Source organism: Vidua macroura, chromosome 5 (genome assembly GCF_024509145.1).
Source record: "Vidua macroura isolate BioBank_ID:100142 chromosome 5, ASM2450914v1, whole genome shotgun sequence".
Classification (NCBI taxonomy): domain Eukaryota; kingdom Metazoa; phylum Chordata; class Aves; order Passeriformes; family Viduidae; genus Vidua; species Vidua macroura.
This window is the reverse complement of record NC_071575.1, coordinates 26,018,165-26,045,241: the sequence shown is the minus strand read 5'-3', so window position 1 is coordinate 26,045,241 and position 27,077 is coordinate 26,018,165. Positions and strand designations below refer to the sequence as shown.

The 27,077-nt window shown below is 40.8% G+C and overlaps 1 protein-coding gene across 1 annotated transcript in view; it reads left to right on the top strand.

The window, feature by feature from the left end:
* The window catches only part of DENND5B (DENN domain containing 5B), a 105,956-nt gene that overhangs the window by 35,910 nt on the left and 42,969 nt on the right, over positions 1–27,077 (top strand). Inside the window, exons 2-3 of the mRNA XM_053978418.1 lie at positions 13,419–13,528; positions 18,666–19,332. Of these exons, the coding sequence (XP_053834393.1) occupies positions 13,419–13,528; positions 18,666–19,332 (777 nt within the window). The remainder of the gene's footprint in view (positions 1–13,418; positions 13,529–18,665; positions 19,333–27,077) is intronic.

Sequence of the window (27,077 nt, the reverse complement as noted above, 5' to 3'; positions counted from 1 at the left end):
TCACTAGAACAGGTTGCTCAGAGCTCCTTCCAACCTGGCCTTGAACACTTCCAGGGATGGGGCATTCACAGGTTCTCTGGGCAACCTGTGCCAGTGCCTCACCACCCTCACAGTAAATTTGAGCTGGTGCAGCTCCTTTCTCCATCTTAAAGACCACCTGTTGTTTCAAGTTTTGTATGTGCCCAGCCTGCATAGCCCAGGGATTTGAAGAAAAGGACAGCTCAGACTTGAAATGTCTGGCGGTACAGCAATTTCGGAGTTCATGATCTGACTTCGGAGTTCTGTTTTCTCTTGAGGATCTTTGCAAAGCTTTGTGTTACTTTTTGTTTGGCATACACAGTACTGTAGTTTCCTTACTGAACTTTCTTAAAAGAGCACAATTTCCAAAATATTAAATAAAAGAAAGGTTAGGGAAAGGGAAAAACTGACCTTGGGACAGAACAGAAGTTGCTTTTGCATCTACAGGTTAACACATGGTTGCAATTAAATGCCTTTTCAAAGCAGAAGACAAAGACTTGGGAAACATCAGTTATTTTAGGTAATATTGATTTCATGGCTGCTTTGACATGCTCTGACAATTCAGGGAGATGCAGCAGTGTTGATGTTTGTCTAAGAAAGTGCAAACCTCTGTCACAGAGTCCACCTGGATGACTGTTGCATGTGAGTGAGTGTGTTATCATTTGGGTAAGGCAATTGCACTTTGATCTAACAGGAGAGGAGCTGTACCTGTGTGGGGCTCGGGTTTTGCTGCCATTAACTCAGCTGCTCAAGATCTCCTCCTGTGGGCTGCATCAAAATCCACCAGCTCTTGAAGCAGGGAGAAAGCAGTGGAGAGGTGAAAGGTGGATATGGATTAGTGCCTTCATTGCAGTAATGTTACATCTTCCCCCTTCACTGTAACATCAAAGTGTTCCTGACCTGAATGAAACAGGGCTTGCTGCTTAACCTAAAGCAGCTTTGTTGGGATGCACCAGTGTAAGAAAAGAAGCAGGAATGGTGGGGAAGATCTCTGGATAAACACACCAAAAAGTTGAGATCTCCAGGATGGGAGGCAGAAGGATGTTTCTTTAGGGAGGCAGTAATTTGGGAAGGCGTTAACCAGAAGCACCACCAGAACACTCAGTTCCTCAGGCTGTTTATAAATGGATACTCTGATGCTACAAAATACAGATTCAGGTTGAAGTTTCATATTTCTGCATTAAAATAAGTCACATTCAGGCTGTCATATCAGTACAAACAGAGAATAAACCTTGCTGAATTCAAAGCCTGGGGTGAAGTCCTACTTTAGCAAGCAGCCTTTTTCAGAGGCAAGGAAGCATTTTTGGAAGCTTTGTTGTTTTGCCTCACAAATAAGTTTAGCTAGAAGTTTCAGTGGTTTGAAATTCTTTCATGACCCTTGAATTTGCAGCTGTAGGATGTATGTGAGTGCTCAGATTCCTTTAATCTCATACATACATCATGGTTTTGATTTTAAAGGGGAATTCTGTTCCCCACATGCACTGCCTGTTCTTGTGACAACTTGGAGACCGGCCCCACTGGACGGATTGCCTGTATACATGTGAAATATTCATTATAGTCTGTGGTACTCCAATATTAGTGAATCATCTTACAGTCCTTAACAAGAAAGTATTTTTTCATTCTGGTAGTAAAACTACAGAGTTTATTTTAGAAAATAGTCAGTAATGTGCTCAGGTATCCTCTGCTTAGCTTATTGCAACTGCTGAGATCTGTATCATATGTTGTCACAAATTTTTTTTAGCTTGAATCTTTCCTCTTGTGTGTGCTTCCCATTTAAATATTTTTTTTAATTGCTTCCTTAATGAAAATATTTAATGTAATTCACACAGACCTGTTAACCTTTGCATTGAAGAGGCATCCATCAGGGATGCTCTTGGTGTGTATTCTGCAAGTTGCAGAATAAATCACCACAAACCTGTCAAACCCTGAAGAGGTATGCAAATGCCTGTGTGTCTTTAATCTGACATGTGTGTATGCTGCCTGATTTGAGATGCGAATTTTAATCCCACAGGAGCAAAGCAGGAGCTCCTGATGCTACTGCATCACTGTGTGGAATTAGGAGCCAGCTGGTGTCCAGGTTTGGGGACTGTCTCTATTATTGCTCAGGCCATTTTGTGGAAGACCCCAGGTGCAGGGGCAGCTTTTATCCTGGAGTAGAGTGTTCCTGCCATTCCCCTCCCTTTGAGTGTGCACATGTATGTGGCTGTGAATATACTGCACGTGTGCTCTTTCTTACACAGAGATATGATCTTGAGTTGGTGGGCTTGTTTTATAAGGAATATTGAGTGGGGACTATTGAAACCCATCCTTAAACACCCAAAATTACTCTCTTCTGCCTTGATTTGAAGGAATAACAACATTTTCAAAGCAAAATGATAATATTCTTGGGTTTTTTTTGCAACAGGATATTCAGATTTAGTTCTCCTACATTGTCACGCCAAGACACCAGTTTGTGTTGCTACACCCATACATTGTGTTTATTCTCTCTCCTTTTGCATGTACTTCTTTGCATTTATTAGCCTTTCCAGACCTTTGTACAGTCACAGAAACCACAGGTACTAAAGTGTGTTCAGCTATGGTCTGTGGCTAATCCAGCCTTGATCTGCTCAGTGTGAAATGCTCCTTTTCTAATGTGTAATGTTGTAACAGCTACCGAGGCTCCAAAACAGCATGGCATGGTTTGCCTCATTAGGTGAAGCATTTTATTTAACTCCATAAAATTCCCCTTTATGCCAAAGGAAGGTGTAAAATACTATAACATATGTCATATAGAAATAACAGGAGTTGTGTGCAATGGCCAGGAGGGTTCTGGTGTCTGATTGAGGTGGCTCTAAAAGCCTTGGTTTTCAAGTAGATCTGTAGTTGGTGACAGCTTATGCTTATGTAAAAATTAGAGCAGCAATTATGTGCCCTCTACCTATGTATTTTAGCATGCTAATCAACCTGGGATCCAGGCACCAAAAGATTAGTGGTGAAGAGGAAACACTTGCTTAAGTGCTGAGTAATTTTAGGTTTATTTAGATCTCTGCTGCTTTCATCTCTGCTAAGAGGGCACTGAATAATGGGCAAGACATGCACTTAGGTTGAAAGTGGGCTTCAATTTCTTATTCTCCTTTTCTGTGCATCTCTCCTTGTTCAGAGTCCTACTGGCTCTCTTCAACCCAGTTGCAGGCCAGGAATTGCTCCCCATTCCCTTTTGTGGCTCTCATGAGTCTTTTTACCTTTAGGGTTTAAAAACATTCCTGAAGGATATGCCACTCTTAAATGGATATCTACTGATAGAGGGATCTTCACTGGAGTGGCTGTAGAAATGTGAGGGGAGAACGGAAGAGACACTGGTTTTCATTGCTGGGCTTTGGCAACGGCGGTACCTGTAAGATAAAGAGCCTTTTGCACTTTTCTTTTTTGTTCTTTAAGAGCTCTTGTTGATGGCAGTGAAAGGTGTATAATGGGGTTTAAAGCTGCTTTGTTGGGAGAGCAAGCAACCCCAAAATTCTGAGAGAAAATCTGGTAGAAGCATTGAAACAGTGTTTTTGAGGCACAAGGTCAGGGCTGCACTTGCAGAACTGCCTTCATTTCCAGCTGTCTGTGGGGACAAGTGGGACAAGGGAAGAAAGAATCAGAGGCACGTGGGCATTTGTGAACTGTACTCAGAGACAATTACTTTTCTGGCCTTTTCAAGTGAGATCCTTCTTTCCACAGATGCTTTGGCACCTAATGCTCCCCAAGGCATTAAGGGAAGCCAAAGGATTTTGGTTCTGGCAGCCTTTGTAGGGATCTGAGCTAAATCTAGAGGCATGGTAGAAATGATGCTGCGCTTTGAGTTTTCCACCTGGAATCTAGTTTGGATCCAGAAAATAATTTTTGTCCAAGCCTTTGGATTTGAATCCTGAAACTTTACAGTGACCTGGTGATTGGGTCCTGGTGATTGGGTGAGGTGTCAGCTTTCTGTATTTTCAATAAACTTGGAAACTGGCCACAAAATTGGCAGGAGTGATAAAGCTTAAATCTAGGGGTTTGTGCTTTGTCTGAAATAGAGCTCTGCTGCAATGAATAAAACCTAGAGCTGTATCTAACTAATCTAACTAGTAATGATTTACTTAAGGTTTACACAAGCATAAAGAATATTCTTCATGTGGCTTACATGCACAATTACTGTGCACTGATGCACTTAATGATCCCTTTGGTAAACTCACTGGCATTCTTCAGATTGTAAATGAAGCTCGTGTTGTCTAGCACCTGTAGAGATGTTTGTGGAGTAGTTACAACTGATTTTTCTTTCAAGATGCTATTTTTTTCCTTTTAACAATGTTCTAACACTTGTAGTTGACAAAATTCCTTTCCTCTCCCCTGCCCCCCCCCCAAGCTAATAATAACTGCATCATCCAGCATGGTGTATAAATGCCTCAGTCCTTTGGTGACAGCTTTGCCCACTTTCAAAGCATTTGCAGCAATATGCTGATCTCCAGTCACTGTGGCACAGCTGGGTTGAAGCAGCTGAGAGCAGTCTGCAAACTGAAACGGTTTTCAGGTAGCTCTGAAGTGGAAGTATCAGCTTTTAAGATGAATATAGCTGTGGGCAGCACATCCTTGTCTCTCTGCAGCTCCATTCCTGCTTGCCACCCTTCTCCATCTGGAAGCTCTGGTAATTTCAAGGCTTGCCTGAGGGTTCTTGTGACTTTTCGGTGTCCAGAAGGTTTTTAGTCTTCTAAAAGGATTCAGTTGTTGAAAACTGGTGGAAGACTGGCTGTTGGGGACTGTTGTAATGCCAATTCCTTATTGGCAGCAACTTATACAGCAGTTGCTCAAAACTCCCTAAATAAAGTTTGTGCTACACAAGGGAGTGCTTCTACTTTATACTAATGAAAGAGCTTTGTTAGCTGCAAGTAGCAAAGTTCTTTCTTTGCCTGACCCTTTTCTCACCAAGACCACGTATTAACTAAGTTTTCATAAAGCTAGCAGCTGCAGCCTTTGACAGGTGACGGTTGCCTTCTTGTAACTCTGTGCTTGTAAAGGGTAAAACCCTGTGCAAAAGAAGTAACTCACTGCAGTGGGGATCCACTTCTGGGCCTGCCCTTTCTAAATCCTCCTTTTGCCCCACTAAGGAAACCAGCTGTGTAAACCTCACAGGTGTGGGCCGGATCTTCAAAGGACTGCAAAGAGGCTGTCCCTTCTGAGGGTGTCTTAAGTATCCATCATGTGTGCCAGTGTTGGGTTGTGGACTGTGCTGTTGGAAGAAGAAGAATCTTCCTCAAACTGGGGATAGCTTCCTTCGCTGCCAACAGCATGTGGGCAGTGCTGAGTAAAAACCAACCATGAGTCCTTTGCATCCTCTGTGTGGCTCAGCACATCAAGGGATAGCTCTTGGCAACATCAGCAAGGAAGGGCTTCCTTTAATCTGGGGAAATCCCAGTGTAAGGTTGCTGAGTCCAAGGAACTGAGGCCTCAAGCTTGTGTGAAGTGGGTAAAAAGAAGGCTAAACCCCTGGGTTTAACTGGGTATTCTAGCTGCAGTGTGGACATACTCATGTTCTGTTGATGTCAAAGTTGTTTAGTGCTGAAAATGGTCCAGGTCAAATTAAACTTCTTTCTTTTCTTGTACTGATATGCAAGCTGAGCTTAATTTGGATGGCAGGAGTTGTTATATAAATGTAGCTTTGGTGAAACTGCTTCTGACTTCAAATAACAAAACAGCTGAAACTTGCCATCCTGATGAGTGGAGACTAATATGGGTGCATGATGTTATGTGCATTGCAGAGTGGTTTAAAAAAAACCTCTAACTTAACAGCCCAGTTTAAAAGGTAACAGAATGGACTGAAATTATACAAATAAAACTGTTTGTCCCTGTCTTAAAAAAACCCCAAAGCAAAATTTACTGAAAAACTCCTCTTTCTTTCCTGCATTGCTGCACACAAACCTCAACAAGTAGTAGTGTAGGGATTTTCAGGATGACAGGTTCTACTTGTTTGTGGGGTTTTGTAGGTTTTTTCCTTGCCTTTTTCTTCAGAAATGCTAACTGTAACAAAGCAGATCTTGAGGCAAGACTCTGGTACTACCTCTGTAGCGTACCTCTACAGTGGAGCAGAGAACAAAACCTATTTTAAGATTTGAGTCACAAATTGTATTGGTGAGACCATTTTCAAAATCAATCTGAGAATGCAGCATCATATTCTAACACAAAAATTAGATGCATTTGAACTTGAACCTGTCCCTGTAAATAAGCAGAAAGCACAAGCATGAAAGATGTGCTATGCAAAAGGCATGACTGGGCACCTGGTTCTGTGTTCTGCCCACGGAGGGAGGCGAACACATGGAACAAGGAGTGGGAAACTGGCATTGCAGTGGGTAGGAAGCTGTTCAAACTTCACAGGAATGTGACGGCCTCTAAAATACCTTCATTTTCTTCATGGTTCAGCCAAAGACTGCAGTAGTCAGGTACCTCCAAAGCCAGGGATCCCCTTGCTGGGCAGGCTTTAGCATCCTGCTGTGTTTAAAGACCCGAGACAGTGTCTTATTCCTGCTTGAACATTTATCACACTGCCATCATTAATGTTCTTTTGGGAAGTGAGAGCTGCATTTCAAACTTTGCAATTTCATATGGTTATATACCTTGCTCATGTTCTGTGTAACTAAACAAAGACTTAGCAAGCAGTTTAAGAATAATGACGTGTGAAACTTCAATTTAAATGAATTTTAATTGTTGCGCAGATTGTTTTCTCTATTAGTAAAAATGCTCATTCATTTCATATCAACTGTTCAAAAAAATACAGCAGATTTGAATATAAAAATGTAACAGAAAAGAAAATATGCCACTTGTGTATGAACAGGATCAGCCAAGGATCCCTGAGGCATGTTTTCCCTAGTTTGGGAGCCCATACTTGTAAAGGCAGTAGGAAAAGTATGAGTGAATTCCACACCTTGATTTCTAGAGAAAATAAAGGCCCAAAGTATAACTAATTCCCTGTACTTACAAGTACAAGTCAGGTCATATACCTGCTCCACTGTTGCCTGCTAATGTCTTCAGCCTTTGGAGACAGACTCCAAGGTAATTGTGTAGGAGCGCCATGCCTTGGGCACCTGTTTATTAAACTCCACCTGCTCCACTGCGAAAAATCACCCAAACTGATTTGATTTTTTGGATTTGACAAGATCATAATGCAGTTCTGGGTAAAAGGGATGGTGTAATTCATAATTACTCACTAATGTAGTGACATGTCTATGCTCTCTTGGCAGCTGGGACTTGGGCTATTTTAAGACTGACAGTGCTGATGCTGTATAGTGTTATTCAGATGCTGTATAGTGTTATTCAGTAGGCAGATAGTTTAGTATTTTAATCAAGGACCAAAGGAAGAGATGATGGCAAACTAAATTTCTCATTTTAAGAACCTTTTCTTTTTTATTTAGACGTACTTGTTTATGTGAACAAATCTCCTTTTTAATAGAATTTTTAAAATACCGTATCTTTTCCAAGTGTAATTAATTTGTGGCACTAATAGTGTTTCATTACACTGTGTTTGTGTAAAGAATTAGGTGGTACAACACAGGGGAGTGTCCATAGCTCTGTGTTTGTATAATTGTTGGCAATTTGACTTCCTGTGCAGAAGTTTTTATAGAACTTCTGTGACTGCTTAGCCATGTGATTGATGATAATAAATGGTCAAAGTACTGAAATGGGCATCAAACCAGAGCCTGTCCTAGAGCACCTGGTTATGCATTGTTTCACAGGTTGCTCCTTTTCACTCTTCCTGTTGCAGAGGTGCTGGCTACCTCTGTGGAAGCTCAGTGCCAAAATCCCTTTGAATTAAAATCTTTAGGGGAGAGCTGAAAGGACAGCCTGGCAGAGAAATTTGTAAAGGTAGTGTGGATATGGGCCATCTTGTAGGAGGCATCTCTCTAGTTTTGACAATTGTTTTGTTTCCTTTAATTTAATACTTATGCAATTTTTTAGTTCAAACACCTTAAAATTAGAATGAAATTACTTAAGACATATGGGGTGGAGAAACATCAGCCTACAGATTTGAATATCTTCAGATGCCTCATAAAGAAAAGACAAAATTATCCTAAAGTACAAATTCACGTCTAAAAATCTCTGTTGAAAGAACTCCTGTGCCCTCTGCTGAGGGTTGCCTTCCCAAAAAAATCTGGCCTTGGCAGAACTATCTATGTTGACTACACTGGTGTCTGGATTAGCACTCAAGTAGGAGGTTGTAGCAGAACTACTCTGAATGTACACCTAGAGAGTGAATCACCAGAGAGGTCACTGGTACTGCAGCTTTAACCTAGGTGCCAGCTCCATAAAAAGATTTAGCTTGAGGAGGATTGTGTGATGCCTTTGTGTAGTATGTGAATGTGATTTTTTTTTTTTTTTTTTGACACAGAAATGCCATGGCATCTGTGGAAACATTTTTGTTTGTCTGCAGGAGATGAGCAAACCGGTTAGAAAAAACCTCAGACGTGCTAGCAGGAAGCTCTTCCTTTAGAAGTGGTAGCTGTTGCTACCATTAAATAAACACATTAAAATTGTTCATCCAAGTTCTAAACATAGCTTATTTCTTCAACTTTTAGTCCAAAAACACCCAGTTATGAGACAGAAATGATGACTAGAGCTATTAGATAACTTCAAAATGGCATGCAGTACAGAATTGAAGGTGTAACAACATAGCTAACAGTATTATACTAAATAAAACTTCTTGGGTTTAGTTCAACACTAGCTGAAGGACTGGTGTGGTTTTTCTCCTGAGTTTCTCAGGCTCTAGAAGGGCTCAATATGTGAACAAAGGTGTCTTTCATAATAGGGAAGCTGTAAAGCAGTGTGTTGTTTTTGAAGTACTGAGAATTTAATCTTGTTACTAATTTTGACAAGTATTTCTGCCATGTTTGTCATTGCATTCAGCACCTCTGCAGTAATCCAGTCCTGGAAGGTTTTATTTATCATGTGGATTTACCCTTTGCCAGTAGTGGGGGGAAGTGAGATTGTGAGGGGGAATATTTAACATCTGCTTCATGGTTTTTTCCTTCCCCAGTACATTGTATATATTTTCATTTTGTTCATACTTGTTTTTTTTATTTCTGTTTGTTATGTTGTGTAGTCTTGTACCAATATCTGCAAGCAGATCTCCATGGCAAGAGCTCAGACACTGCAGACAAAACCTCAGGTAAAGAGGGGTTAAGGATAAAACAATGATCAGGACCTCTCTATTTCTTTATTTTCAGTCTTCTAACTCCTCTTGAATCAAATTGAAAATCACAGATCCAAATCAAAACCAAACCTCTTGGACTTCTTAATTATTTTACCTAATTTAAATCGATATTTGGAAAATTTTGTTCTCTTTCTTGAAGCTCTCTTGGCAGATGTGGTTCTCCAGCAAAATCCCACTAGTGATGTCAATATATTGTCACTATATTGGTGAAGAGGAGACTGTGCTAGATCTCTGTGCATAATAGACTGAACAATGTCTTGCATGAGGCCATTTTACAGGATACTCACCCAGAAATCTAGTGAGGCTTAGTTATGTGGATTTGTGAGTAGAGGGGACTGAAAGGTTCAGCTCCACCAATTTCTGCTACAGAGAAATAAACTTTCCTGACACCTCAGGGAAGATTATTTTGCAGTCTAGATTTAAATAGCAGTACTGGTGAGGTTCACATAGACACATACCCCCCAAAAATTTCCAAATAATTTAGATATATTGACAGGGTGTGCATCCCCCCTGTGGTTTCCTGCTTAAATATGATCCATCAATTCCTCTACATATTGGCATGCAAAAGGCAGGTTAGACACTGCCCTCCTCCTCAGCCTTCCCAAAATCCACTACCATCTTAGAGACAACTCAGATTTTAAAACTTTGGAATTAAAACTGGTTGGTTTGCCTTGTCCCAGTCCTCCCTTTCATATAATCTCCATCCTCTGCTGTGAGATTATGAGAATGTGAGGTCAGAAATAAGAACTTTGAGTTAATGTCCTTGAACTCTGATCATCCTCTCACTGCCACCTTGGCATCCTGGGGAGGCATGGAAGAAAAGCAGCAGAGCAGTTCTGCACTACTTAAACCAACCAGTTCCTGGGTCTGACAATTAACAGCTTGCTTGCTCCCCAGCCAAGCACTGTTATTCCTGTGCCCACATTGTTTTCTCACTCACACATTGTGTATTATTTGCTTCTTATGCAGGGTCATCCTGTTATTAAATAAGCTTAACAAAATTCCATCTGCAGGGAGAGGCCATAGCTGGGTGTGCTGAGCACTTTTACTTGGAGGTAGCTGTCACAGAGGTGGTCACCAGGAGCACTGTGCATAGCTGTGCTCCCAGTACATTCCTCTAAAGGAATAAAAGATATTTTTGTTTCTGTAGTCACAGGCATTCCTGTCTGTTCCAGAGCTTGGAAGGAGTGACAGATAGCTGGCATTCCCTGGAGCAGAGGGTGGAAGATGCCTCTGCCTATTTGGTACAAAGCTTTGTGTGTCCCTATCACTATGACAATTAATTGAAACAGAGCTGTTTAAAACTGAAGATTGCTAAATTTTGACGTAGGATCACTCTTATGAAAGTCATCATGATTAACAACTTCATGGCTGTAGTTGCATTTCTCTAGTAATTGTATCCTTCATCCAGAACATGGATCAGGCTTGTTTTCTGATTTTTGACCAATCTTTTTGTTTTGAAATTTAATTAGCACAGTTTTTTCTTGATCTAGCATGCATCACTATTTGCTTTTAATTTGAAACTAAATGTCCCTTTAAAAGCCAGCTCCTTAAAGGAAGGCACAAGTTTAAGAGTACCATTAACAGGATGTAGGATCCAAATGAAATGGAAGTTGAATCTGACACATTTTACACAATTTTTAGAAGTACTTGAATTTTTTTAAAATATCCTGAAAGCAAAAGGATTAAATTCAAACCAAATTTTTTAATTTGTGTCAGAATTGTGCTGTTGTCATGGGCAGCATGCATCAAATACAATGTTCCTGTCCATATTTGTAGTACTTTTATCTGGCCATTAGTATTTTAGCAAATGGATTAAATTTGCATTTAATACTTGTTTCACTTTAAATGTGCCTTGCTAATCCTGTTTGGAAAGTTAGCAAAGAAGCACTTAAAAGCATGTGGGGAGGTTTAATGGAAACTCACTGTTCGTCTAGAATAACAGCTAAGTAGATTCTCTCTGCCACATGTGACTCAGCAGTTCAGAACTACCAAGGCTGAGAGCTGATAGTACCAGGTACCTTTCAGTCCAGACCCCTTCCCTCATGTTTGCCAAGAAGATTCTGCTCCCTGTGGTTCTCTTCCAGCTGCTTGTCAGTGTGGAGCTGGCTGTTGTGGTCCGTGCTTTTCATCTGGTTTTGGTGAGAGTTGAGGTTTTTCCTGCTACTTTGGGCAAATGATGGCATTTCACCCTCACACACAGGCTGCTCCTGTCACATCCTTGTATTGGTTTTTTCCTAGTTTTGTATCTCCTCTAAAAGCTTGCCCTGCTTGTCTTTCCATGAGGCAGCTTTGTATGGAGGGTGCAATGTCATGTCCTTTCAAGCTAATGACAGGTTGATTTACTCCAGTGTGGCGTCTTGGCTCTTTGCTTTTCCCTCATGATCACTGATTGAGAGAATTTTATTTTCTCTATGTGTGTTTTACCTTAAGTTTATATTTTTCTCAAACCACTGGAATGGTAAAATGCAAACACTGCAGAGACTCTACAAAGCTAAGTTGTTTGTGCCATTTTTTTTCCTGTGTAAAATGAATCCATGTTGTCAACCTACAGGGACATTGTAACTGCCGGCTTTGGGCAGCTGAATTTCTTAAAGCAATGCTTATACTTGATAACCAAAACTTTTTCTATTTTTTTTTTTTTGTCATGAGAAAGGAAACCTTCAAAGAAATTTAAACTTCAGCGGTCACTTACTGCTAGCAGTAGAGAACTTCATTAAGTCATCCAGATATTCCCTTCCTACTTTTAGTAGAAGCAACCAAATAAATTTAGTATCAAATACCTGCCTTTCTGCCAAGTCACACTTGTAAGGTAAACTCTCAGATGTGAGAATGATTGAAGATCTAATTGGGAAATAACCTTGTGCATATTTGTTTGATTATATGAGCATGTTAATTACTGTTTGATTCTGAGAGCTAAAAATGTTGCTGAGTATGTCTAAGTACATACCTGGAGAGAAAATTTTTGCTGCCTTTGCTTGAAGGGATCTTTATTTTGTGACATTTTGGGAATTGGTGGATGACACTGTCTTTAATGGCTCTGCAAAGAACTTTTGGACCAAAATAAGAGGTTATTCTACTGCCATTTTCTGAAATAGAGATATGGTCTCTGTTTTTGGTGTACTTGGTCTGAACTTGCAACTGAGTTTGAGGAGGATCTTCATAGATTATCAAATCCTACTGTTAAACCTGGCACTGCCTTTTTGCTACTAAAACATATCCCCAAATGCCACATTCACATGTTTTTTGAACACTTCCAAGGGTGATGATTCCACCACTATGATGCTGCAATGTGTCTAAATCCTGTGTTCAAAATAAGTATTGTATAAAAGTAACAATATCTTTAAAATCTTAGAGATGACTTGGGAAGGAAAAGATTTCAAACCCCTCCTCAGAATGCGCTTGCATGTGAGTGCTGTTGGAAGAGCTGGTTTTGTGTGATAGTGTAATAGATGGTCATTTAATTAATAGATTTTAAGAACTCCTTGTTTTGATTACTGTTTTGCATACTGTAGACAATCCAGTGAGGGAAACTCCATTAATAACATCACTGTGAAATACAGTATTTGTATGCTGATAACTGGATGCATTTCTGCTTGAAGTCTAATTTCAATCTTCCTCTTTGCACTTGCTGGATTCTTTGTGTGGAGAAAGAATGTCCTTGAAATTTGTTGTAAAAAAAATAAATGTTTAATTGTCACATAGGACTTGTAATATAAAAAATATCATCTATAATGAATGCTTGAATAATTTATAATAGCCAAGAGGTGCTCATATTTTTTATTAACCTTAAAGACAGCTTCTAACAAACTTTGAGGGAAAATGCTCTTTCACTGACTAAGTAAAGCCATCTCTAGATACTCGAGCTGTAGGAGAAGGTCAAGAATCCAGTTGATTGCAAGGTCTTTTTCTGTAAAATTTCAGCAGTGATTTTTCTCTTGATAATATATTTCTATTCTGTAAATACTAAACTGGAGGCTGTGTTGCAACTACAGTAAGATTTTGTGGGAAGAAGGGTAAGGTCAGACTGAATGGGAATCTTTTCTGTTTCTCTTTTAAAAGTTGTTCCTCTGAGATTCAAAATATCCATCAGATTTGACCAAAAAAAGGAAAAAAAAAAAAAAAAAAACCAAACAAACCAAGTCATCTCTCTCTGAAGCCTCACTGCTGTTTTGAGTCATTATTTCTTCATTTATTGCAGGAGAGAATTTCGACCAGAGCCCCCTAAGAAGAACCTTCAAGTCCAAAGTTTTGGCCCATTATCCTCAGAACATTGAGTGGAACCCCTTTGACCAGGATGCCGTCAACATGGTAGGTAGAGAAAAACTCTTTTCTCAAATTGTTACCAACAGCATCAGCCCTCGAGAGTTCCTGGGCTGTTTACAGCCAGCCCTTGTGATGCTCTTGTGGTGTTGTGGCTGTGGTGCTTCTGCTGGGACTAAGAGCACTCACTGGGCATGCTGCATGAAAAGCTGTAGAGGAAGAGGTGTTGGGAAAACACAGAATACTTTGAGACAGAACAAAAGTGCTGCGTTCCCTCATTAGTTCTAAGTGTGCTGCGTGATGAAACAAGTCCAAGCACCATCCCAGGGACTGGGTGAGGAGGGGTGTGGTCACCTAGAATACCTATCCCCAGGTAGGAAGGAGGCAAATCAAGGAATTTTTAAGGTACTGATATCCATGTGGGGTTTTTGAATACAAAACACCTTGATTCTGCAGACAAGGGAAAGCAGAATCTTTATGCAGAAGCTGGAACTTAGCTACAAACCGCAGCTTTTGCTGGGTCATCACTTTTAATGGCACCTCTGCACCAGTACATCTCCTGTACATCTCTTTCCTCTCAGTTATATTTGATGTGAGCATCTGTGTGGCTGAGTCTATGGACTGGGAAAGGAGGGGAAAACAGTTCCTGGAGTGGGGGCGGTGACAACTGAAAGACTGATGATCCACTGGGAATTCTTCTGAAAAGCTGGTAATTAAAGGATGATTCCAAAATCATCAAAGCACTTGTTAAGAGCATAACCTGACAAAGACAACAGATTACTGGTATTTGAGCTTCCCAGTACAGAAAATGGCATATATTTCTTAACTTAAAAATAACCAATTGTTGTAGCAGTAAGATTGAACAATATTTTAGCTGTTTTCAAAAATGTATATTGGGTCTAAGTCAATACTGGAAAATTAGGGAGGCCCTTCCCCCAGTCTAGGTTAGATGAGCTTTGCATTTGAGGAAGGCAGAACAGCACACCACCTGCTTCAAAATAGAACTGACCTCATTGTATGGTGCAAGTCAGAAATCAGAAGAATCTCTTGGCCCTCACCCAGCAGATGGAGAGATGAGGAATATATAAAACCCACATTAAGTTGGCTTTTTCAAATGGAAAAAATGCATTTGGAACTTCCCTGCAGTCATGAAGATGTAGAAATCTGGAGTTCATCTCAATTTCCACCAAATTTTATTTTTTGCATTCTGACAAATATTTAGCAGGAAAGCAAGGGAGCTGGGAGTAGCAGTGACACAGAGAGCTGACGCTGTGGCACTGCACTTGCACAGAAAGGCAGAGATGAGCCCAGCCACTCCCTCTGCTTGCTGACAGCTGGGGATTTCTGTCTTCTGCTTCCAAATGTGCGCTGCTGGAGTTGGGCTGGTATTTGGGCTGGTCTCCACATCACTGATACAGAAGGCATGAAGGACTCAGAGCAATGCTTCATCAGGAGTTAAGATGGTAACAGCTCAGCTGCCAAGGTTATTTATGCCTTTTAGTTCTGCCTTTGCATTGGGGGTGTTCCAGTATGAAGTGATGAGGGGTGTGCAGCAGGAATACAGCAGCTGGAATTGCTGTGTTATTTGTCTCTCACGTTACAGTGGAGAATGTCTAATATTCATGAAGTTTGATCACTGTAGATGATTGGACAAAAATGGAATGCTAAAACCAGCAAGAGACCTATTAAAATAATTGAGCTGAACTCAATGTGCATTGAACACATCTTTCATTTGCAATGTGTCTTGGAGAAAAAAAAAGCATTTACTAACAGCAGCAGTATTTAACGATCTTTTAAATTCTCTTTTGGAAATTTTTTTTATTGTTTTGATCTGAAACATCATTTAATGTAATATCCACCTCCCTGGAATCTCCCGAGGCAATTACTGGCCTTTCTGATCTTGCCTTGCTGTATTAGTTCTGCTTATGTGTTTGCTTTATGTGAACTTCCAGAAACAATTTTCCTCAGAGAAGAAAATGCATAAATCCTTGAAGGGTAACTTGTGAGAACTCTGGCTTTGCTGGATGCCTAAGGAATTTCAATTGCCTTCTGGAACCATCCTGTTGTTTTAAAAATAGCCCCCTGAAATCCCAAGCAATCAAGCTGCAAAGGGAGTAATGTTTTCTCTCCGTTTCAAAGCATATGTCAAAGTACAGAGCTCTCTTTAATAGGGAATTGTGTCTTTCCCTCCGCTGCTTTTTGTGATTATCCCTGCCTAACCTCACACACCATCTTCTGTGACCATTCTGGAAGCATTGTACCAAACTAAAGTTCTCAGTAAAGAGATACAGAAATTTTTAGAATATGAGCTTCCTATTTTAGCCCTCTGATTCATCAAGGTATATAAATCTTTGCCTGTATTTCTAAAACTCAAGGAACCATTATCTGTTTAATGTCTCACATACTAAAATAAAAGAATTAAAGGTTCCCTGGTGGCATTTGAAGAAGCAGGCTTTAACACAAACAAAAGCATCTTTCTCTCCACCCCCTCACCCACAGTGCCATTTGGGTATGGAGCTTGTTGCCACAGCATGTTGTGAACATGAGAAATATGTAGAGGCTTAAAAAGTGAAATAAAGATCTAGTGGAGAAGAGGTGAACCAATGGTGGTGGGCAGTGGTCCAGAGGGGACCTTTGGTTCAGAAATACCTGCAAATGATGATGGCTGGGAGGAGGCAGGGATTATGGGGGGTATGTGTGTCCTGCCTCTGTGCTTGAGGAAAGGGTATCTGCTACTCAGGACTTCCAGAGACAGGTTATGGATTAGCTGATACCTCTTTATCTATCCTGGTGTAACTTCCTTTTGTTTTTATAAACCATCTTGGTTATAAGCCTTATTGCAAATCTGGTGTGATTCCATGGTTTTCTGCTGATGGATACCTTTAAATAGTAAATAAATTATTAATAGTAAATAGTTAAATAGTAAAGTGCTCAGGAAACCAAAATCCTGTCCTTTGATCAGTAATCTTGGATAGTTTTAGGTGTTTATACAAAGATGCAATGCAGGTGACTGACTGTGTTCTCAGCATTAGTGAGCCAGATTCACACCGGCAGGCTAAAATTTCACCCCCCTTAGCACATCCCAAGCTGCTCTCCAACACTGTCCTCTGGCATGTGTGACACAGATGAGATGGGAAATGATTGATGTGCGAGGCCCTAAGATGAAAGTTTTCATGCATTAACCACAAATTCAAAGCTTTCTCTGTTGCTGGAAAATGATTACAGGCTCTTCCTTTTGATCTTAGCTTCTTAAGTGACTCCTGGTCATTCCTCCTGCCTTGGTTCTTCCCATCTTTTTTTTTTATTTTTCCTTTGCTTTTTCCCATGTCCTCTTATAGGTCTAACAACAGCAGAAGTCTCTGGGGCAAGGTTTGCAGCTAGGGTCTTAAAAGGTCAATATTCTGCATGTGTCAAGTTGTGGCTGAAACTTAATAGATGGCCATCCCTTTGTGTGTGCTTACCCAATATATAAAGGACAAGGGAATAATAATTAAGGCTTGGAGGAAATGTATTTAAACAGCCTTCTGAAACAGTCTCAGCTGCTCTGAATTTCCCTGATGCCTATCTGTGTCTGATTGTAATAGTATATCTAATTTGCTTGTCCAGGTATTTTTCTGTGAAGTGAAGAAAATTTAATCTCTGATAGCATTGAGATTTAAGCCTATGATTTCAGCCTGGTTGGCTCTGATAAGGCTTACAGCCACCATTGAAAGCCCATATTCTAGAAATAAAATTTTATTAAGCAAGCCTGCCAAAAATGAGGTTGAGGTATTTATTGTGGATAATAAATTTAAATAAAGTGTGAAACAAGGATTTTTACTGCTTCTTTATTGGAGAAGCCTTAACCATAGCCCTGCTCTTAATGCCTGAATAAAAACTATAAAGCTCTTGAATAAAAATGTGGCTGCTCTTCAGAAATAGTTCAAGCTGCAATTTCATGCTTTGTGTCAGCAGAGCCCATCAATTGAATTAAATTCTTCTGCCAACTCCAGGCTACTTATTCCCCTACGTATTACCTTTTTGAGCAATATATGAGAGCTGTCCTAGATAATTTAGGAGCCTGATAGCCTGTTGTGGAGTCTGGACCGCTTGCCTAATTCCCAGCTTTACCAGGCTGTTGAATGGTCTCTGCAAGATGCACTGCTGAAGTTCAGGGCAGGATGTGTCTGAAAATATATAGTTATTTCTCCTGACCTCTTCCAGCATCACAGGAATTAACTCTTGGTCAAGATGAGACATTAGGGGACATACTCAATTGTGCCTAGGTTCACATACTGTGGTAAAAGTTGGCTTCTACTGTTGCCTTTTTTGAAAAGGAACACTTTGAAGATTCTCCTTCTCTTCTTTCCTTTTATTTCTTCAGATGGTACAAATAAAGCTATAGTCCTTTGTTTATAAATATACTTATTAAGCTAGAGCATGAGGAGTTTCCTACTAATGTGCAATTCAAACAAGTTTTTCTGGGTGTTTGTTATTTTGTATTAGATGGTTGATAGCATTCCCAAAGAATGTCTGGAAGAATGCCTTGATTTATCACTAGGGCCATGCTTCAGAGAAACACCCAGTGTAGCAGAATCACTGCAAGGGATTTTGCTGAGTGGTAAATCAAAAATGAGGCTTTCATAGATTTTTGGGTGTTTCCCTCCCTGCCCCTCCTTTTATCCAGCCTAAGTTATTTGGTAGCACTTAGAGAAGAAAGTACATGTAATAGCTGCCAGTCAGCTGGGGTTTGGTTTGTTTGTTGTTTTTTTCCCGCAGAAAATTAGGGAAGATCAAAGAATTCCAAGAAGTCTATGTAATTTAAATCCAGTGGTATAAGATGCTTCTTTCACTCTGATTTTCAAGTACTGATATATGCAAATGAGAGCAAAGCTGGATGCTTTTATATGATACTTAAATAAATGACACAAAGGCTATTCAGTAGTGAAAACAGTTTGAGCAAGTAATGAAAATGAGTCGTAATGACTTAATAGATGGATTATTTTGGAGGGTGCTTTCCTTTCTTCAGTCATGTCTCCTTCTCGAGTAGCATCAGTTGTTTTGCTCTTGGTTGTTTTTTTGTTTTTTTTTTGAAGGTAAATGGCTTGTTGTGATGCAGAGGACAAAAAGAATGTGCCTGTATAGCAAGAATAGCAAAATAAAACTGTCTTAGGTAACTCTGTCTATTTCTTTTCTCCTTTCTTAGCTGTGTATGCCCAAGGGGCTGTCTTTCAGGACGCAGGCGGATAACAGAGACCCGCAGCTGCACTCGTTCATCATCACCAGGGAGGATGGCTCCCGCACGTACGGCTTTGTGCTCACCTTCTACGAGGAGGTCACGAGCAAGCAGATCTGCACAGCCATGCAGACGCTCTACCAGATGCACAACGCAGAGCAGTACAGCAGCGTTTGCGCCTCCTCCTCTTGCAGCATGGACTCCCTGGCCAGCAGCATCGATGAGGGCGACGCCACGTCCCTCGCCAAGCTCCAGCGCTACAACTCCTACGACATCAGCAGGGACACGCTCTACGTCTCCAAGTGCATTTGCCTCATCACCCCTCTGCCCTTCATGCAAGCCTGCAAGAAGTTCCTGATCCAGCTCTACAAGGCAGTGACCTCCCAGCAGCCACCACCTCTGCCCCTGGAGAGCTACATCCACAACATCCTCTACGAGGTGCCCCTGCCACCCCCGGGGAGGTCGCTCAAGTTCTATGGGGTTTACGAGCCCATCATTTGCCAGAGACCTGGGCCCAATGAGCTGCCGCTCTCTGACTACCCTCTGAGGGAAGTCTTTGAGCTGCTGGGCCTGGAGAACCTGGTCCAGGTCTTCACCTGTGTTCTTCTGGAGATGCAGATCCTTCTGTACTCACAAGGTGGGCACTCATCCAGCAATGTCTGTTTCCAGCAGGCAGTTCCTGGGCATCTGCAGCCACAGGAGCTTATAGAATTTCATGTTATACAGAGCTGAGGTTGATTTCTGAAATGTGAGAAAGCATTGAAAAAATGAGAGAAATGAGGGTGTCCTAATGAAAGCAGCAAATAATTGTTTCCTCCAGGCAGTCTAGGTGCTGCTTAATTATGCATTGTATTTATCATTTGTGGCAGCTAGCAATAGAATACATTTGATTATTATCCTCACACTGCCCTTGATCATGCAAGACAGCATGAAATTAATCCTATCTTTTTCAAAAATACCAGCAGCAAGTAATACATCTTGCAGAAGATGCTCTTGCTGCTACTTTGTTTTTCAAATTCCAGCAGCATATCGATTCCTGCCTCCTATATGATGGATATGTTCTTGTTAAAAAACACTGAGTGTTTTAGCACTTGGAGGCTAAAGATTTAATGGTGGGTTTTGAAACTGAGTGGAGCTACTGGTCATTCCTTTTTAGTCCTGCTTGAGGTATTTGGGAATGTTGATGACAAGGATTCTGGTACTTCTTTTTGAGACACTAAGATTGCAGTTGGCCAAACATTGGCAGAAGTTGCTTGCACAGAGCCTGTCCATGTTCCATATTGAAGTGTGCCATCCATCAAGCTTTGGAAGATCTGGTTTTGGTTGATTTTGGAAAATCTCTTATGGTTGTGTCTTTCTGTAATAGTGCAACACTCTACTGCAGGTTTGGGGAATCCTGACTTACTACTGGGCATGCTTTGGGATTTTACACCCCTATTACTGTTTCCTCTAGGATGTTGGTTCCTGTGAGTCTGGCCCTGGTAGTATTCAGATGTACATGTCAAGGTCAAGTTTTCCTGCTGACTTTCAAGGGGATGTTCAGACTTTTTGGGTGTTCCTCTAAGTCTCACTGGAAGTCTGTCCATGTAATTTGGCTTCCCAAATGGCATCTGTGATTCTGACCCTAAATTAGGAAGATGTGCATCAGGGAAAAATTTTTGGGGTGAGGGGAGTGGTTTCATCAGAGGAGAATAAATCACCTGAATCCAGGAGGTACACATGCCTTTTAGTGAAAAGAGGAAAAGATGCTGACTACCTATGCTTGTCAAGACAAGTGGTTCGAGCAGCAGACAGCTTGAAATGGAGTGGGGAGAGAGGATGGGAAATGGTCGAAAATGAGTATGGATAATGAACCTTCAGGCTCCAGAAGGGATCGCTTTTGTTTGCCATATAAAAGAAGAGGTCAGGAAGTGTGTAATGGTAATGCTAATAACTAAATGACTGAGAATGGGGAAGAATGTTCAGGGAGGTGGAAAAAGGGTAGTTCTTCTGCAAATGACTGAATTCAAAGGACTGATAGTTCTTTGCAGAGCTCTGCTCCACATGGACTCCAGGGGTTTGCTTTCAAGAACTGAAAATGAAAGGTTTTATCTTCTCTCATTTGAAGTGTGAGCAGAAATCCTGCTGTTAGTTTTGATTAGGCTGCTTTTCCCCTCCCTCCTGCTTCTGTGTATGTGTGTGCAGTTATCCCCTTTCTTCTTTGGTTTGAATCATGCTGCCTTTGCCACTTTGCACTGGGGTTTGATATTAAACAGTAGCACCACTGAAATGCCTCTCACCCATCCCTGCTCATCAGTCCCACCCTGGTCCCTGCTTATGGACTCACTGAGAAGTGTTTTTTTTTTCTTTTTTCTTTCTCACTGAAAGATAGTAGCATTAGGAAAAATGTGCTTGTCAGGTTAGATTTTTGTAATATTTTGTGCATGTAGAGAGCAACCTGTATGTGCATTAGTTTTGCAATAGTCATTGAGACAGATACAAAATATCTACTAAATAATTTTGACTCAGCCTTCATGTCCACCAGAAGTTAGATAAATGTTGTTCTTCCAATTACTGGTTATAACTTAATAGTTTACTTGGCTTGTTTGGTTTCATTGGGTGGGTTTTTTTTAAAGAAAAGTGAGATAGTGAGAAGTAATCCTTTCCACCGTTCAAATTTCAGATTTTTTTCTTCCCCCTCTCTTCTCTTCTATTTGTGAATCTAGGGATGTCCTTGACATGACTTTTACTTGCCTATCTAACGTAGACACAATTTGGTGGTGCATGGGGGAAAGTATATAGCTGTCTTAGGGAAATTCTGTGATTATGAAAATAGCAGTGTAATGCTGGTTCCCAGAGGTGAGGAATGTGGAGTGGAGGGCAAGTGCAAAGCCTCAGTTTTGGCATACCCTGATAGCTGAGTGCTTGGCTAATTGTGCGCTGAGGCTTCTTTTAAATGTCAGTCTTTCAATTCCTGAAAAAGAAAACCACAGCTATTTTCCAATTTGAGACATAACCAACCTGGAAGGTACCAAAATCTGCTCTCTTCAGCTTTGAGATCCATCAGGGAGAAGCACTTTTTTAACTCTCAATTTCTTTCAAGGCAAAGGATGAAAAGGCTTTGGCTGACATCTCTTGTTCCAAAATAACAAATGAGAGAGGGATTTTGCAAGTTCACCCTTCTTTGCCTTCCTGCTTTAAAGAGGGTGGACTCGTTGGACTGTGTTTCCAGAGGCCTGGCCTTGCTGCAACCTTCCCAAACTCAACAAGAGATGAATAGAAGATCCTCTGGTTGCAATTTCAAGCAAGACAGCATTATTTACACAAAATCACAATTCACTGACATTATCCTGTACTACTCAAGAAATCAGAGCAGGAGCAACACCTACTTCAGTTCACTAAACTATTTCAGTGAGAGCTGCTGTTAACATGTATGGGAAATGTAAGGTGACTTTTTTGTGGTTCTTGTAAACCTGTTGGAAGGAAGCTTTTCATTTAAGCTTGTCAAAAATTTAGTTCTTCTATACAATAAAGGCTTCTTTTGGAAAGTGGAATGAAAATATAAATTGTTGCACAACCCCAACCGTACAAAGAAGCCTAGCTGGTAATAACAGCAGTGAAAGACTGGCACAAAGGTTGCACAGAGACTGTACTGGCTTTTCTGAAGTGGTTTTTCTCAAGGGAGCTAGGAGTTGAGGATGAAAAAGTTTATTTTTAACCCTGTAGCTGGGGCATAATGTTTCCAGCAGCCTGAACAAAGGCATCTAAATCAATGAAGAGGTGAGGGTGTTGGGTGACTTTATCCAGCTTGCCCTGGATGTGTTCCCAGTGTGATAGGAGAGTGTCTGGCACAGCTCTGCCTTGGGGACAGAAGCAATGAGTGGCTGTTTGTACCATGGCTGCTACAGTCATCTTTGGGTATCCAGTTGCACTGCTGATGGTGTCTTAGGGGTGACTGGTACCTCATCACCTGGGAAAATGCAGGGATTGTTGTGGGTTGTATCTTCACTTTACAGCTGTGGTAAGCAGAGACTGGCAGCCAAGAATGATGAGCTCATTTTTTAAGCTGCTTTGTTCTGATGCATGTTGGACTGCACAGCTGGGTAACTGGCAGAGACCTGTGCTTGCACCTCAGTGGCAAGATGAAAAGATCAGCCCTTGCTGTTCCTGGAGACTCTGTGGACTTCCAGGGAGTTAATCACAACCACTGCTGGTGAGAAGTGCCAACTCTGGTCTGCAAAAGTGATGTGGAAATCTGTACCTGAAATCACCTTCACTCTACATTAATTCCTGCAGCTTCAGGTTCCATCCTTCTGCATATAGAGAATATTTTTAAGATTAAATAGGGCAAGTTTTCAACATTTGGGCTTTGAAAACCAAGGGGAGGGATTAGATATGCTTTCACTACAATTCTTTAGGGTGCAATCTTTGCAGTGGTCTTGTAAGTGCCCTTTATTTAGAGCACAGCTCTCTCATGCAGCTGTGCAGATGTAAGGTCTTGTCTATGTCCACTCTTCAATAGCTACCACAATATCCAAAGGATAAGCAACAAAACATCACTGGTGTGAGATTCCTGCTGGAGAGGGATGAATTAAACTGTGAGTTCTGTGGAAACCTCAGCAATCCATTTTGTATGTCTGCCTTTCAAGGGATTTAAGCATGAGAGGGAACGTGTGGATGAGACAGAGATAAACTTCTTAGAGCTTAGGCTGTTTCTGCTCATTATAATTTTGAGTGTTTTCCAAGTTGTTTTTCCAAGGGCTTGAGTAATTGGTTCTCCAAGATTGAAATGTTCTTTGCATTATTTTTTTTTGATCTTATAAATTGTAATACAAATTACTACACATGTATAAAGTCATTGCCTAGAAAGTGTTGTGTCTGAAAGATCTTTATGAGGTCTGTTTTGGGGTAGATTTTTAAAAAATAATGCATGCATAATGTGTTTGCCTTTTAAAGCATTTTTACATCAATAGCTACATAGAAAACCTTTGCTCTTCTACTCATTATTTAAATAGTTACCCTCCACACTAATATTCATCCAAATCAGTGGGAAGTTATTGCAGAGAACAAATTGTATGGGGACAAAATCTCTGTGCTGTGGAAGAGACCTGGGTTTATGGCCTCAGTAGAACTCCACTCAGAGGCTGCAGTGCATGTTTCCCTGGAAAAAAAGACAAGTTATTGGGTAGAAAAATCAGAGAATGACATATAGCCTTCCTTTTAAAGTTAGGTGAAATGACAAAATTGGTTTTTAATTAGAAGTTGCTCAGTTTTGTTAGCTGTCAGTATAACCTGAAAAGTGAAGCTTTTAAAGCATCTGGAAAAAAAGAAGGAGCTGGCTCAGGTCTGTCCCACAACCCCACTCCTGTTGGTGTTCACAGTGAGCTGTAAAGGGAGATAGAGCCACTGCTTTTAACACTCTGCTCACACACACCACAACCTCTTCATTTTTTTTACTTGATTGTTTTTTTTTTTTTTTTCCATGGTGAAACATCTTTACTTTTTCAGAATGAGGGGAAGAAAGCTAAATTAGGCCTTTACATTGCAGTTATGGCAAATGCCGAGATAAATAACATGGCAGTCTAAAGTGATCATGACCAAAGTTGTTCCCTGTTGGACTCTTGTGTCCTCCCCATCATCGTGCTGCTGGCTGGGGAGCCTGTTCTGCCTCAGCAGCCATGGAAGAGAGCAAGGGGCTCCCTGTGTGTTCAGGAGCACTTTCATGAATCCTGCTGCCACCTTGTCAGTCTTGTCACAGACTTCTGCCCTCTTCTCAGAGACTTAACGATGCTGGTAATGAGAGCTAATTCTTGAGGTGGCTCTTAATCATAAATTAATTCATGCTGAATTTACCACTGATGGCAGGCTGGGACATAGTTAAATTATATAAATGAAAATGTATTGAAGCAGAAGCTTTTTAAATGAAGTGTTGGCCAACATGGAAAAAGGGTAAGAGCTGGCCTCAGTGAATATTGGCTATGGGATGTTTCCCTTGGGGCAGAGTTGACCCCCAGTTTGAGAGGCTAAATCTTCAGGCAGTTAGATGCAGGCTTGTCTTGACCCTTCTATTTAAGAAAATATGTATTTTCATATTTGCATAAATTGTCCCACTGCTTTTATCATATAATTGATGTGCTACATCACTCCCTGGTAAATGCACCTTTCCTTTGGGAATGGAAGGGCATTGAGATGCCAGCGGTCATTTCCTTGGGACAGGCTGCTGGTTACAGCCCCATGTCATGGCACCTGTCCAGGTTCCCTGAATGCAGCTCTGCTGCAAGGTGATTTCTCTAGTGAATAAATATTTTCTGCACCATTTTTGTGTGTTTTATCTGAACAGCTCTTGAAAGTCACCAGGACTGGCTTGTCAGTTGTCACAGCTGCCAGCATGCAAACCAGATGAAAGGTGGAAGCTTCCAGGGCACTTTGATGTCTGCAGCACTTGTGTGTGGTGCTTCTGTAGAGCTGTTGAGATGTGATTTGAAAACCTTTGCTTTCATAAACAATTTCGGTCTCCAATGTGAATTTCAGATTTTTTTTTTTCATCTGCAGTATGCTATATATAAACATTACAGATCTGAAAGTACCCAGACCCAAGACAGGTCTGGTTAGGAAATGTTCTTGACTCATACTCAGAGCTCAAAGCAATTTTATTTTCCAGTTTTTTCCAATATATCTGGCTCATCTAATTCATATCTTGTTAAAAAAAAAAGAAAAGAAAAAAAAAAAGGCAGCTGAATAATAATTGCTTATAATACTTGGACTGAAGTGGTAGCACGTGAAAAAACTATTGGTCACAAGAATGTTTTAAAGCCTGTTCAGGTGTTTTCCTCTGAAGAATTAGCTTTTATTCATTCGGGTTCATTGATGTTTTGGGGTTTTTTTCCTCTTTTGTTGGTTTGGTTTGTTTTGTTTAAAGACAATTGTTTTGTGCATATTGATAAAGTACTCTTTGAGAATACCATCTGATTACCATCTTCCAGGATACATTTTTAAATATGTGGCTTTGCAAAGCTGCAGTTTTCCTTTATGTGTGTCCTGAAAGCAATAGAGCAAAGGAAGTGGTGTCCAGATAACTTATCTCTTCAAATGCTTCCAGGTGCTTTCAAATTGTATGTAAAGTGAGACTTCAAAAGGAAAATAAAGAAGCAGTCTATTTTTAAAGCCTTGTACTGGATTTAGAGGATCCAGGCTGTGGCTCCAGCTCTGTGGTAAGCTTCCTGCCCTACCTTTGGTAGGTTACTGGAACAGAGAGTTGGAAATTGGCCAAGTTGTGTTTTCATTGGGAAGGCTGGAGGTGTTGAAACTGGAGTAACGTTGCACTATTCCCAGCAGGAATGCCTTTTCTGGGGTGAATGAGCATGTGTGCTCTTACACATGCTTTATACACAAATTTCCTGTGACTGGGAATTTGCTGAGAAGGTCCCAGGTGAAACTCTTTTCTGTTTATGACCAAAGATTTGAATCTGTTTTGGGGGTAGAACCTGAATGCAGTCTTAGCTCTCTGGAGCAGGGATAACACCGATGTCTTTTTGCCTCCTCAAAGGATCTTGGTTTTGCTTTGATGCAGCATAAGAAGGATTTTGAGATATCAGACTCTTTTGTGGCAGGAAAAAGAATTTTTATGTTGAGCTCTTTGAATTGCTTAACATCTCAGAGCTTCTTTCCCCAGTATGTATAATGAAAAGAAGAATATTTTGTTTTGTTTTTTTCAGTCACTGCCCATGTTTGAACTTTAAGGTCTTTGGAATAGATATTTCTTATTGATTATTGTCCTGTTATTGTGGTATGGAGAATCAACATCAAGAGAAAAAATTGTCAAATTTTGTCAAATTGTCCAGTTTTGTCCTCTCTCAGAAAAATATTTGTAGGGAATTGATGTTCACGTGCTGAAACCATTTCCATCTCCAGCAGAAAACAGTGATTAGTAATTCTACAGGAATATCTCAGGGTGTGCATTTTAACACCCTGTATCTTGTGAGCCATGTGAATGTTACTGGAGCTGGGTAAAGCTGGCTGAAGATGGTGCTCGAGCAACAGAACTGCCAGCCTGCAGTGGAGCAGGTCCCTGCAGCCATTGCATGTCCTGCACAGGGAATCGAGGTGCTTGGCGAGGGGTTCCCTGGCAGATGATGCTGGAAAAGGGAGGTGGATCCAGAGGCTTTGAGCTTGACTCTGCTGCCCTCTCCTCTTAGTGAAAAGGTTGTGTGAGGGACAGCACTGCACCAAATCCAGCTAAGCTATTAGGAAGCAGTGGTTGCAGTAGAAGCCCCAGGGACCACTTTGCCCTGGGGTTATCCTCCTTGAGCAGTTTCTCTTGGAAAATGTTCTGTGAACAAATTAGAGATGGAGTTTTGAACACAAGAGTCTTAGTATAATTTTGGTTGGAAAATACCTGGAAGA